Genomic DNA, 14,865 nt, shown 5'->3' on the forward strand with positions numbered 1-14,865 from the left:
GCTGCCTAGACCCTCTCATTACTGGGTCTTTCCAGACGTGAAGATAAGAGCTAACTGTCTCCCATCTGTGGCTCCTTTTCACACACCCTGTCCCCCAGCTGCTAAGCTACCATTTCCAGTGAGTGCCTTTACTGTAGGTGCAGAGCCCATGACAGAGCTATGGATATAATTCCTGATTCTTCTCTCTCCTCTCTCTCCCCACCCACCCCACACATACTCATCAGTTACTGGGTATTTCCTTTCCATATTACTTCATAGAGTTTGTCAGTTCCTCCTCCTACTATCCTAGTCCAAATCACCGTAATCTTTTTTGTTGTTGTTTTCGGTCTCATGGTGTTTTTTATTTTTTTTAAATTTTATATTTATTATGTTAGTCACCATACAGTACGTCATTAGTTTTTGATGTAGCGTTCCATGATTCAGATCACCATAATCTTTTTGTTAAATTAATATGGCAGCATCCTAACTGCCCTGTCTTGCCCACCTAACCCATATCATCTCCCTAATAAAGAGAAAAGAAACTGTTTAATCTGCACACTGCAAAAGGGAGCTAGTATAACACAGTAGTTAAGGATGTGGGCCCTGTAGCAAGAGTGTCTGGATTTGAATCATGACTCTCTTACTTTGGCAAATGCAGTTATATAACCTTGAATAAACTCAGTATGCATGAAAGAGAAAATGAAAACTTTCCTGATTTGAGTTGTCATGAGGGTTAAAGGACATAAACATGAGCACAGAGCTTGGTACATAGTACACATTCAAAAATTACTATAATAATACACATAAAATGCAAGCTGAGTGTTCTACCTTCCTATTTAAAACCCTTGAACCTTACCATGTCTTCTAGGAGAAAGCCCACATCCCTTTGGCATGCCTTGTAAACCCTGGCTTCCCTTTCCAGCTCCCCTTTCCAACCCCACTGTCACTGCTGCCCTCCAGAAGGTTGTGTCCATTCGATACCGCTTCCATTGCCCCCAGCAGTCCATGCCTCATCTTGTGCTCATACACATGCTGTGCCGTTTACCTGGTACTTCCTTGTACCCCAAGTCTGGCGTCTTCCTTTCTTGTCCCTGAATGTCAGCCACTCTTCCTGTTTTTTCGTTGACTCTCACCTCCACTTCAGCTCTCATCTCATCTGTCACTTATTCCAGAAAGCTGTCTCTGATATTCCGGGACTCCCAAAGAACCTTGAATGCTTTCTTTATGGCAGTTGCCACATACTGTGTAATTGTGCATTTACTGGTCTGGATGCTCTGCCTGACCAGGATAACTCTTCTGAGGGCAGTTTGGGTCATACTGGCTTTCTAAAAATACATAGTTCTTGGCAGTTTCAGTCCATTAACATGTGTTTAATAAATTAAAGCAGTACCCAATTGGAGGTATGTTTTATGAAGTTTTATGATGCCTAGCATATAATCTGCACCTCAGTAATATTTGTTAAATGAGAAACTGCTGTTTAGACTTTTGTATATCTTTAATTTTGGTAACTGTGTTGTGTGGATACATTTAATATTTAAAAAATCCTGAAACTATTTAAAACTCTGATTCTTAAAATTTGAATTCTAAATTCTAAAAAGTCCTGAAGTTACCTCATATAAATTAAATGCTTTAGCAGAGTTGTATAATTTTTGATCAAACACGAGGTTTGGTTATGAAATAATGAGATATATTTGTCCTTGTGTGTCGTAAACCATCTCTGAAGTCAGAATGTTTTATGCTACCACAGATGATACAAAGAACTATCCATGGCTACTAATCTAAAAGAATTTATAAACTGGGGAGAAAAAACATACTGAAATAATAATGTCAAAACACCAATCACATCTCTAAGCATAAAACAAGCTCGTGTGTTCATCAGTCATCTTCAATAAATTCAACTTTCCTTCATCTTAGCAGAGTAAGATAAGAGTTGGTTTATTAAGCATTCCACAAAGAAAATTGTAGAATTATCTGAGTGGTACATTAGAGATCATTTAGGCCAATCTTGTTTACATTAATTCTTTCTGTTGTGATAGATTGCTTAAGCAAAGGAAGGAGTTATTGGTCTGTTTGATAAAATTGGCTCAGGTAATCTGGGAGCAGCCTGGTGCTCAGACTTTTGTTTCTAAATACCATTTGCCATGTAAGTGGGAATGGACTTGCTTGGATAAATAGCTGATTCCAGAACTAGAGCAAAGAACATATGATGTGGATTTGGGATAACTGGATTTTTAAGAAAATGAAGAAAGTGGCGTTCTGTTAAAAGGACACAGGAATCAGTTTGAAGGAACCCCAAAATGGCCAAATTTGGGACAATATGAACATCAAAAAAAAAAATGATGGTGATTATTACACAAGTAAAAAGGGTGGGAGGGAGGGCAGTGAAAGCTCTTTTTGTAAGAATACCGGCTAATAATTATGGAAGGAATGATAGAATCAGAAAGATCACTCTTGTAGTCCCAAGTGGAATAATCAAAGCAAGGGTTATTAGTGGATGGTAAGTCATGGTAAAAAATTGAGAAATATGACATGGTACCAAATTATCACCCCTAGGATTTTTATTAATATAAAGGGGCATATGTACCTTTACAATAGATGTGGCAGTAAACATTCTAACCAAGCAATGAAGCTAGCCTCAATAATAATGGATTAACTTAACATTTTGTATCTTTAGATGTTATGAAATATGAATTTCATAGTATGAAGTATTTTTGCCAGAACTGTTTAATTTGCATTTAGACTTAGCTTTTGGTTCACTGGAAATACAAGTGATGGAGGAACAGGTTTAATGATACCATGAAAATAGTAAGACAAATGCAAAATGTGGGACCTTCTATAAGACAACTTGTCTGGACTCTTCAAAAAGTCAATGTTTTAAAAATGAAAGGTAGCGGAATTTCTCAAAAGATACTGCAAAAATGAAGCAACCAAATGCAATGGGTAAAATTTAATTGGATCCTAGACTGGGGAGGACATAGCATAAGGAAACATAGGGTGGGCAACTGAGGAAATTTGAATATGGAATAGATATTAGATAACATAGAATTATTAATTTTCTTAGGTGTGATATTGTTATTTGTATGTAGGAAAATATCTTCATTCCTAGGAGATGCATATTGAGCTATTTAGGAGTGAAGTGTTGTGATATCTGTAACTTGCTTCCAAATACTTCAGCAAAATACATTTTATAAATAAAGAGTTGGCATATAAAAGCACATATATAGGGGCACCTGGGTGGTATACTCAGTGAAGCATCTAACTCTTGATTTCAGCTCAGGTCATGATCTCAGGGTCTTGAGATCCAGCTGGAGTCAGGCTCTTTGCTCATCGCAGAGTCTGCTTAAGACTCTCTCCCCCTGCATGTGCATGCGCGCTCTCTCTCTCTTTAAATAAGTCTTTAAAAAAATAAAAGCACATATATATATGGCAGTATGTTCCAGTTATTGAGTAGGTGGAGTGTTCATTGTACTATCTTTTCAGCTTTTGGTTTGAAATTTTTAAAAATAAACTGGAAAAAAACAAGCTCAGCATGATGAAAACAAAACCTGTGTCTCCGGAGTGGCAGGCAGGCTGTCAGTCCCAGCTTTATCCAGTGCTTCTGCAATGGTATTGGGGCCCACTTCCTCCATCCCTCAACTTTGTTCCTGTGCATGCGCAGAGCTGAGCACCCATGAACATCAAGTGAAATGTGATCCTAGTGTAATTAGCTAAACTTCGGATAACTGTGAAAAATCTCCAAATAAGATTAACAGACAAGCTTGAGGCAGAACCTTGTGTTACTCATTTTTAGCATTTCCAGTGTCTGGAATGTTGTAGGTATTCAAAACTGTTGACTGAAGAAATACCTACAGGGAAGACCAAATCTGAGGATTGCCTCAAAAAATGAGAGCATCCCAGTGACCTTTTCCAAATCCAGTAAATATTTATGGAATTTAATAGAATTGAACTAGTTAAAGAGTCAAATAAGGTTAAGGTTGGTTCCAGAAGTAAGGGGAAGATCTGCTTTTAAGTATCTATGCAGTAATGACTACTTTTTTTTTTTTTTTTTTAACTTTCAGAAATAATACTTGCTTTTCTGAGTTAAGGAAGCACTTGAGTGGAAGTGCTTTTCCTACACAGGGTGAAATCTGGGTTTGGTGAGAAATTTTCAGAGGGTGGCAGGTGCAATTATGCTTCTCCTTGGTGAGCTATGAGTTGGGCACTTAATTATGTAAAAAATATTGCAAGAGAGCAGTTGCATAATCCCCAAGAGAGTAATTATTGTCTATCTTGGCAGAATGCAAGGCTTTTAATCTGTAAATAAGCAATCCTATGTGGAAGAGCTACATGTAGAGTGATTCTGTGTTGTAAAGGTCTCTTATGAATTTTTTAAAGTGCAAGTGGTAACTCCATGTGCTGATTGGCTTCTGCCTTTGTGCTTCAAAGGGTTTATGATGCTTCCCCTGTGGTTTTAACCCCTCCTGAAATATTTAAGCCTCTGAGAAGGATTCCTGTAAAGGATCAAACTGCATCTGAGTTAAGCCTGTAAAAAATCTGAATGTCTCAAATACCAAGGAAGTAAAACGTGTTCTAAGTTAAAAAACAAACAAACAAACAAACAACAAAATAAAACATTGACAGTGCTAAAAAACAAAGAATGCTCAAATTAGCTGATGGGTTTCTCACTTATTGGGAGCTGCCACTGGAGCTCATATTTCCAAAAAGAAGTAATTCACTTTCAGGGTATGTGTGTGTTTTGCTTAGGTGGATCTGAGTCTTTTGGATACTGAAAGTAAATTTTGTTTTTAAAAATTGTCAATGGATCTGCCTTCCCTCTTGTACCTCCTGTTAGTGTTGATGAACTGAGCATTCTCTCTCCAAGTTAGATTTCTCCACTTGAGCAGTAAAGCCCCCACTCCCACCCCTTTGCCTACTCAAGGACCTCATTCGGGTGACTCACCTTCTCTCTTGCATGACCAACTTTCTCTTCTCTACTGAATTATTCTCATCAAAATAAAAACATGTTGTAACAGCTCCCATTGTTTTTAAAAAGGCCTTCTTTGACTTGTCTTTCTCTCTGATTACCTCCTCAATCCTCTGTTCCCCTTTGCAGCAAACTCCTTAAGAGTCTATATTCTATATTCTCTCTTCACTTTCTCTCTTCCCATTTTCTCTTGGACCTCCTCCAAGCACTCTGCTCCACATGAAACCTGCTTTTATCAAGGTGTACCCATGACCTTCACAGTGCCAGACTCCATGGACAGTGCTTGGTCAAATCTTATCTGCCTGTCCTGAGCAGCTAGCAGAGTTTATCATTTCTTCTTTCTAGAAACACTTTCTTTACTTCAGGGAAAACCTGTTCTCCTGGTTATTCTCTCTTCCTCACCAGTCACTTGTGCTCAGCCTCTTGGTGGGCTCTTTTCCTGATCTAAGATTACTCAGTCCCAGGTCCTTTCCTCTGTTTTCTCCCCAAGTCCTCTCAGGCAATATCCTGGTTAAAAATGTTCTGTATACTCTAAAGACTCCCAAATTTATCTCTGGAGTACACACCTATACCCTGGACTGCAGACTTGTATATCTAGTTGCCTGCTGCCCCCATCCCATTGGATGACTAATGGGCATCTCAAATTTAACATGGTCGAAATGTAACAATTGGTCTTCCCGGGGTTGTCTCTTACCCTCCTATCTGCTTTCCCTGTCTCTATCTTTGCTCCACCCCCTTTCCATCTATATTAAAAATAGCAGCTGGAAAGACCCTAGTAAAACATCAGATCATATCTCTCCTCTGCCCCAAAGCCTCCAATGACTTCTGTCTTGGTCAGAGTAAAAGCTGGTCCAACAAGGTCTTTCATCATCTGACCCCATTACCTTTCTAGCTCACCTCCTACCTTTCTCCCTGTCACTCACTCTGCTCCAGCTACATTGGCCCCTTCCTTAGACACACCCCAGATATTTCTGTCTCAGGGCTTTGCCATGGGATGCTACTTTAAGTTGGAATGCTGTTTCTTGTACTTCACATGGCTTGTTCCTTCACCCCCTTCAAGTCTCTGGCTCTCTTCCCACTTACACTTTCTCTAACTATCCACTTAAGCCCCCCCCCCCCCCCCCCCCCCAGTGCTCCTGATCCTTCCTCCTGGCTTTCTTTGTTTTTTGTTTTTTTTTTTTCATTGCACTTACCACCACATGAAAATAAAATATTTACTTTTTTGTTTTTGTTGCTGAGTTTTCTCTTGTCTGTCTTTTCTTATTAGAATGTAGGTTTCATGAGATTTCATGACACTTCACGAGGGCAGAAATTTTGTGTATCTTCTTCATAGATGTAACACCTGTGCCTAAGCGGGTACTCAGTAAATACTGCTGGATTAATTGAAAAGCAACCTCAAAAGTTGATTGATTTTTTTTTTCTTGTCTTTTTTTTTTTTTTTAATAGCATTCTGGGTGGACAGAAGATATAGAGCATTCAGAATGATTCACTATATACTAATAGCTATTTCCCATTCCTCAGTTTCTCTGTTTGAAGAACATAAGGACATTCCTCACAGCCTGTTGGGAGACCTTTGGAATGAGAAAGAGTGAACTTTTTGAAGCATTTGACCTGTTTGATGTTCGTGACTTTGGAAAGGTAATCACATTTCATTTTCTGTGCATTTTCTTTTACTGGGGAACATTTTATCAAATATTTATTGTTTCTTGTTGAAGGACATGTGACTTAAGTGGTCTAGGTATCTGCATTATGTAATTAAATTTCACACATAAGTGACTTAGCAAAAAAGCAAATAACAACATTGTCCAAATGGGACTAGAATTATTATTTTTAAAGATTTATTTGAGAGAGCAAGCACAAGTGAGTGAGGGGAGAGGCAGAAGGAGAGGATCTTCAAACAGACTTCCCACTGAGTATAGAGCCCAGCGCAGGGCTTCATCTCACCACCCATGAGATCATGACCTGAGCCAAAACCAAGAGTCAGACCCCTAACCGGCTGGGCTACCCCCATGCCCCAGGACTAGAACTATTTTTTTATTTAAAGCAGTACAAGGAGAGTCTTTTTACCCAGAAGTAGCTTTTCCTATTGGCTACCTCAGAGGGTAGGACTACGGTTTTCCATCCTACAAATAGTAGGACCAGTATTTTTTCCCTTCCAGTCTTTCCTATATCTGAAAAGCACCTAATTTTTGGAGATTGAGAATGTCCTGCTGCCCCTCTCTCTATTTTGATATTGGGTAGGTGACTGGGAAGACATGAATCCAAAATGTTTGAGATTGTTAAGTAATTCCTATTGTTTGGATTTCAGCAGATACATGTTAGCTTGTTGGACTTCAATGATATTTACCACATGTAAATTGTTCTACTATTTGCTGTTATTACTTGTATGTAGACCAAACACTTGTGTATAATAGATGACAGAAATTATTCTTTTAAAAGTTGTGGTCATTTATTTTGAAGTGACTGGGCATAAACTTTTTGCATGTAAGAAGTCATAAAAGAGGTAATTAAGGTGACTTTATTTTATCCCTTGTTGACATAAATGCATTATGAAAATAAGCACATAAGAATTAGGAAAAAAAAAATAAATGATAATCAGAAGTTTGCCCTTACTCTTGTAATTCAGGTGTTAGTATCTCATCAAAAGGCTGTTTGAGAGTGACACTACATTTGATTTCTAAGATGTAATATTTTAGTTATAAAGTGAAAACCAAGCAATGGATTGGTTTGCTTGACAATTGGAATAAATTGCACAAACTTGAAACAGACACATAAAAAATTTGATGCAAGTATGGGTGAGCCACCTTGCCCAGGGCGAGAGAAGCCTTGGCTTCCTGACCCAGAGTCCCTTTGTCATCTTCTGGAAGTCACCAGTCTTCTCATTCATCAGACTGTCAGTTTGGAAGCCTGTGCAAAAGGAAATGGTTATAAGACCTTGGTTTCTAAGATTCCTTTTTCCTCTGGCAAGCTGTGATTTAACTGTTTTGAGGTCCAAAAAAGTGATGGAGGATAACATGATAACAAATAAAAGCAACTGAAAACCAAGCCTGGTCAGGAGGTTGGTAGCATATTTGTCTGTGGCCAGGAAGTGAAGCCATGAAGACGAAGAGGAATCAACTAGAATTCCAGGTAAGGTGGATAGTCCTCTAAGTTGTTAGCCCTAAAAAACATCTTCATAGTTTAAAAAGATGTTTTCTTTATTCTTTGACTCCTCCCCCCTCTTTAAAAAAAAAGTCTTTTTTGATTTTCTTTTCACTCTTTTGGGGAAATGAAAAATGAAAATGAATTAGGGAAATGACAAATGAAAAAAATGTCTAGACTTCTTAAAGCTTTTCAAGGAGCTCTTCATTTTTCATTGAGGTTTGCAAGAAATGGTATTGACAAAGACTGGGAAATCATCTAAATTCTTTGGAAACACATGGCTTTGTTCTAGTGGAATACTGCTGTGCACTTACACAACGGAAGCTTTGTAGGAGTTGAGATAATAGAGTTCAGTGTGAAGGAGTAAACTGTATGCTTCTCAAGGGTAAATGTGTTTCTGTCTACTTAAAATATTTTGGCAATGATAAGTCTGAAACAGAGTTAAACTTGGGGATGTCATTGAGAACTTGATCCTGTACTCCGCACTTTAAAATCACATACATTTTTGCTACTGCCAAGATTGGTGCAGTTATCTCTTCCAAAACTGTATCTGGCCTAAATAAACCACTGAAAAGTTTAAGAATTTAGGATGCTGTTTCATACCTTGCTAGTATTACCTTGCCAGTATTACTACCATTAAACATTATTACTTTAAGCAAAGCCATCGATCCTACCACTTACTGAAAACTTTTGAGATAATTGGTATCTTCAATCTCTCTCTCTCTCTCTCTATATATATATATATACACACACACACACAACACACCAACACATATATACATATACGTACACATACATAAATATATAATCATTAATCCTTACAACGGCCCTCTGAGATGTAAGTACTATTCAGATCACACATCTAGTAGAGACTGGAGCAATGGTTTGAACTTAGCTCTGGCTGATTCTCACTGCTACCATGGTGCAAACGTTCACATAGCAGTCCAAGTACTTTGCACATATTGACTCAATCTTCATATCAATCCTGCCACGTAGGTACCATTATCATCCCTACTTAACAGATCCTGGGCTGTAAGTGACAGAACTTGGACAATTCATGCAGTTTTTAATTTTTACATTTAAAAAATGTGAATGGTGTGTTGATATAGACACCAAGTCATTCCTGGTATTGTGACTATAAATTTTAATAGGATGTAGACAGGTTAGTTTATTTCTCTTCATTCCTTGGGATTTAATTAAATTTTCAATTAACATAAGAGAATATCTATAACTATATGCCCCCCTGTCTGCCTCAATTCATACAAATAACAAATCTAGGATTCATGTGTATTTGATACCTTTTTGCCTAGGAATATATTAATTGTAATAATATCTAATGCTTTTGTAGCATTTTGAAGCTTTGAGAGTACTTCATATCCCTGACCTCATTTGAGTTCCATGATAGTCATGTGAAGGAAACAAGCAAGTCTTCTCCTTTCTCAGATGAGGAAACTAAGAAATGGGAGGTTTAACAGTGATTTCAGGGTGTCCTTGTTTAGGATCTGGATCAGACCTTCTGACTTCCTAGCCCTTTGTTTTTCTTGTCTGCCATCTACGTCTGGGTCTCGCTGCTGTGGAAATGCACAGGAAGAAGGATGAACTCATGGGAGAAAGCCAAAGGAATATATGAAAATTAAAGCACAAGTGATCTGTGACTTGGCATCTAATTACACTTTTTTTTTTTTTTTTTAAAGAGAGGAAAGATTTAGGATACTGCATAAGCCTTTAGTATAATGGTGGTTGAAATTAAGAACTCTACCTGAACAAGTGTTTCACAGATTCTCATATGTACACAGGCAGTTGGATTTGAGCTAACCTTCCCCCCACTTCTCCATTGCAGTGTCGTCTGCTCCCTAATCTTTGTCTATGTTCTCCCTTGGTTCTGGCTTCCAGAAATCTACCCTGAATCATAGGCTTTGATATGGATAGGTTTTCTTTTGGAAATTAGGAAAATCCTGAGAAAACCAAAGGAATTTATGAAATTAAAAAGTTTAAGTGCTCTGTCACCTGACATCTAATTATTCTTTAGAAAGAGAGGATTTAGCATCCTACATGTGTTAACACGAATGAAAGTTTTTCTTTTAATTTTTGAGATAGTGAAGAGCACACACATTTTGGGCACTCTAGAGGGGCTTACGATAATTTTGCCTTTCAGCATTACTTTTAATTCCTAGTATTGAGCTCTTTACCTAGTGTTAAGAGAATATTCATTTTAATTCAAACTCATGTGTCAAAAAAAGAATATTCTGAGCATTTTCTATAACTTGATTTTGTTTTTTCAAATCACATAGGGATGGGGAATGAGTTTAGTAAGTTAGAAGGTTAACTTTTTTTTTTTAAGATTTTATTTATTTATTTGAGACAGAGAGAATGAGAGAGAGCATGAGAGGGAGGAGGGCCAGAGGGAGAAGCAGACTCCCTGCCGAGCAGGGAGCCCGATGCGGGACTCGATCCCGGGACTCCAGGATCATGACCTGAGCCGAAGGCAGTCACTCAACCAACTGAGCCACCCAGGCGCCCGAAGGTTAACTTTTTTAAAGATTTTATTAGAGAGTGCACAAATAGGGGGAGTGGCAGAGGGAGAGGGAGAAGCAGACTCCCTGCTGAGCGGGGAGCCCGATACAGGGCTTGATCCCAGGACCCTGAGATCATGACCTGAGCCAAAGGCAGATGTTTAACTGACTGAGCCACTGAGACACCTAAGTTGACTTCTGTTAAAAAAGATGCATCTTGGGGTGCCTGGGTGGCTCAGTCAGTTAAGTGTCTGACTCTTGATTTCAGCTCAGTTCATGATCTCAGAGTCGTGAGATCAAACCCTGTGTCAGGCTCTGTGCTGGGTGTGGAGCCTGCTTAAGATTCTCTCTCTCCCCCTTTCCCTCTGCCCCTCCCTGCCTCCAAATCAATCTTTTTCTGACCGTATGATAACAAACAAAGTAAAGTTGTCTCAGTTGACTTCTTTGCTTAAGAAATGTAATAAACAACTTCCTGCCCTAGAAAATTAGCAGTTATTAATTATAATACTTCTTACATTGCAACAGGATCCGTAAATTTCCTCACTTCCATGCTGCATAAATGATCTTCTATTCCTCTCTTCAGATTGTCATGTTCTGACTAACAATTTTGCTGTTTGGAAATGTTTCCAACTGAGCTGTCTGTTGGCACATTTATAGTGCGGAAGCACATGGGATTTTTCTTCAATGAGACCATTTCTAGTGAGTAATAGAAATCCTGTTGATGCTGGTGTCCAGATGAGTGATGAAGTCAGCTCCTTCCTTTGGAGCTGGGTGGTGGAAGGGCCTGCTTCTTGCTACCAACAGACTTCACATCTGTTGTTTCAAGCATTGTTAAGCACCTTTCAAGTGTAAGGTGATAGGTTTTCTTGAATCAAAGAAAATCCCACCTAACGAAAAGTAGTTCTAGCTGATTTTAGTAGCAATAGGATAGTTGCAGTGTGTTAAGGTTCAGGACAGGCCCTGCCAAAAGGAAGTCAGAGCATTGGCTTAGAGGTGGGTCAGGGTTACAGGTTAGAACATTGTTGAGAGAGAGGTAATTGTGTGTTTGGGTTAAGAATATGGTTTCTGAGTTGGATCTTGGTTTAATTCTGGTTATACTCCTTACAAATTTGTGATCTTGGACAAGTCACTTAACTTCATTGAGCTTCAGTTCCTCATCTATAAATTGACGATAGGGAAATGTATGTAAAGTGTTTAACAGAGTATCTAGGTTTAAAGCATGTACTTGATAATTATTAGTTATTACTCTTATTGTTACTATTATTACAACTGTCATTACTAGTGTTAATTGATTTATGATTCAGCGGTAAACATAGGGGTTGAATTTTGAATTGAGTGCAAGAATTAATAACTTTGCAGGGGTGAGATGAGGAAATAAGCTTTTTCTTTCTAATGTGTCATAGGGTTAATCTATTCTATTCTGCACAGCTGTCTTTCTCCCTTCTTCTGTGGGCCTGGATCTCCTTTGAGAAAGCACCCTTTTCCAGTTATGTAGTTTGGATGGTTTAATCAATTAGAATACCTCATCTCTTTGGCCATAGGGAAGGGTTTGGGGTGGGGCAGGTCACTCAGTTGGGACCAAGATGATGTGTTGAGACATTTTTAGGGGCAGTTCTGTTGTGATTGCCACCTGCTTTGAGGCTTGGAAGAGCCACAGCCATCTGGGTACTGCATGGAGTTTCAAAACAGACCCAGTTTAGAGGAAACAGAGCTGAGGAGGATCCTACTGGTATCATGTGTGGCTGGAATAAAGCTGTGCCCAAAGCCAACTCCATATATGTATGGATTTTTCCATGACATGAACCAATATATTCTTTTTTTTTCTTCAAGCCAGTTTTCCTTAGATTTCTCTCACTTTTGGTGGAGAGAAGTAAGTGATTCACCTGGTTTTGTCAGTCAGATGATTTCAGTTGTGTAGATAACTCTTCTATTACCACAGTTCCACACAACTTGGAGACCATTTGGTAGCCTCTGTGTCTTTTATCATATTTAGAAAAGGAGGTATGAAGACTGAGTCTTTGAATATCTCTCTTTTGCAGTGTGTAAATAATTAACGTAGAAGTATAGTCCCAGCTTTGTGGTAAATGCTTTCTATTCCTTACCATTGACCCAAGCAGTATCATAGATCTTCAGGTTTGAAAGAGACTCTCTAAGTCATCAGATACCCTTCTCCAGTTTGTCTGTGCTCCACAGGATTAAGCAAATGGACATGTATGCCTCTGCAGACTGGGGGCTCATTTCTTCCTGAGGCCCCTAGCTGTATCTATGTATTTGGGCCATACAGAAAGATTTGAAGATGACCTTAAAACCACAGGGTAAAAAGGACTGAAAGAGGCCTCCAACACATTCACCTGGGGATGAATAGGGCTTGGAGATATTCACTGATTTGGACAAAATGGTCCAAGAAGTCAGAAAACGCTAGAGGATTCTGTGTGACCTCTGGGCTCTCACTTCATTCCTCTGAACCTCAGGTTCCTCATTATAAATGGGATAATAATTTCTATCATACAGAATTATTGTGAAAACAGGGTTAATTTATGTAAAATGCCTGGCATATTGCTCAGGAAATGATTGAATGAACTAATAGATCCAGTATGGAACCGGTAGTTTGGGTAGATACAGATCATTCAGGGTTCTGAATGTAGATATGTGTGAAGTCAAAAAGACGATTGTAGTGGTATTTTTTGAAAGTTTATTTGGTTTTATACTTTCTGGCTCAGTATTAAGAAAATTATAATACGCATGTATGTATGCATGTATGCACCCATATGGTTATTTATAACTTACATTATTCCTAGGTTTTTGTGGTAAGAATAGGTTTAACTTTTTTTTTTTTTTTTTTTTTTGGTGCATAGAGATCAGTTGAGAGCTGCAGCGAAACTTTTCCTGAAGGCAGTTGATGCCTTAACACTCAATAAATGTTTTTTTCCCCCTAGGATATAAACTAAATTAGCAGTTACATCAGATTCAGGATAGGAAATGGTTTGGTTCTTTGCCTTAAATTGCCATTTAAAAGTAAATTTGCTGAGAAAACCAAGGGATACATAGTTAACTTAATGTAGAAAAGACTTGGAAATTGTCTGTGTAGTGGAAATTCACAACTGTCTATACCATCTCCACTAAGAGGCATTAGTGTGTACCCCCTCTCCCGCCCAGTTTATTAGCAGAGACATGCTGCTATCGAGCTGCCTTGACATTGTGAGCTCAAATTTCTGGCCCATCTGTAATGCCTTATAATACACCTTATGAGAGTGTTTGCTTGGGTGCGTCCTATAGTTTGTGTGTGCTCACTTTTTCACCCTTCCCAGCCTAACTTGGACACCTCAGGTGCATGTATAATAGTGCAAGGACCTCTTCTTGCCCAGCCTGTGCTGTTCGCTCAGGCTAGCCTCTCAGCATTTGTACCTGGATGCTGGTTAATTTCCACATTCTCATCACTACTTCCAGTGCTCGTGGGTGGTGGGGAGCTTGCCCTCTGAAGCACCACATACATCCCAACACAGCAATACTTGAGAACCTGTAATCGGTTCCCTACTACCTGTGCATCTCCTTGGAATTTTACCTGGCTTTCTCGGTCGCAAGAAAACCTCCCTGCCCAAGACCTGTGAGCTTCATGTAGGTGCAGGTGGTTTCAGAGACTTCACACTGGCATGGTTTGAAAGATACATACTGGCTAGTGCATATGCACTGACCAACAGTTAGAAATGTTTTTCATAGCTCTGTATATAACTAGGATGAATTATCTTGGCATGTAAACATAATCTCTCTTTTTACAATTATTTTTTGAACTCTCACTCTTGAGAAGTTTGACATTTCTCAAAGTGTTTCTCATCCCAAATTATTCATGAGTCTCTGGGGCTTTTGCAGTCATAGGGCCCTAATCAGTCTTGTTCCAAAACACCACAAGGAGATCAACTTCCGGTTGATGGCATGGTTCTATTGAAGACTGGTCCCACGAGGTTTCTTCAGTAGCTCTTGTTCTCTGATGCTGGTATGCTCTTATAGTTCCAGTGTGGCTCAGTGTGACACTACCCAAACCAGCTTCCTTCCATCCCCACAAATTTTAGCTTCTGCATTGAACCTGGTCAGGCCACATTTCCCAGGCTTAGCAGTGAATACGGTTCAGCAGCTCATGGTATTCTTTCCAGCCAGCAAGCTTGAGTCAGAGCCTCCTTATTCAGCCACTACGGGGGTACCAACTTCAATTCTCAGAGCAGCATTTGGAATCTCTGGTCTCTGTTCTTCCAGAAGGCCCTGGGCTTTCAGCCA

General features: G+C 39.0%; 1 protein-coding gene across 1 annotated transcript in view; it reads left to right on the plus strand.

Moving 5' to 3' along the window:
• VAV3 (vav guanine nucleotide exchange factor 3) overlaps positions 1-14,865 on the plus strand; it is a 357,055-nt gene that overhangs the window by 78,288 nt on the left and 263,902 nt on the right. Inside the window, exon 2 of the mRNA XM_035017895.1 lies at positions 6,464-6,580. Coding sequence (XP_034873786.1) covers positions 6,464-6,580 — 117 coding nt within the window. The remainder of the gene's footprint in view (positions 1-6,463; positions 6,581-14,865) is intronic.

Source organism: Mirounga leonina, unplaced genomic scaffold (genome assembly GCF_011800145.1).
Source record: "Mirounga leonina isolate KUSES-001 unplaced genomic scaffold, KU_Mleo_1.0 Mir_173, whole genome shotgun sequence".
Taxonomy (NCBI): domain Eukaryota; kingdom Metazoa; phylum Chordata; class Mammalia; order Carnivora; family Phocidae; genus Mirounga; species Mirounga leonina.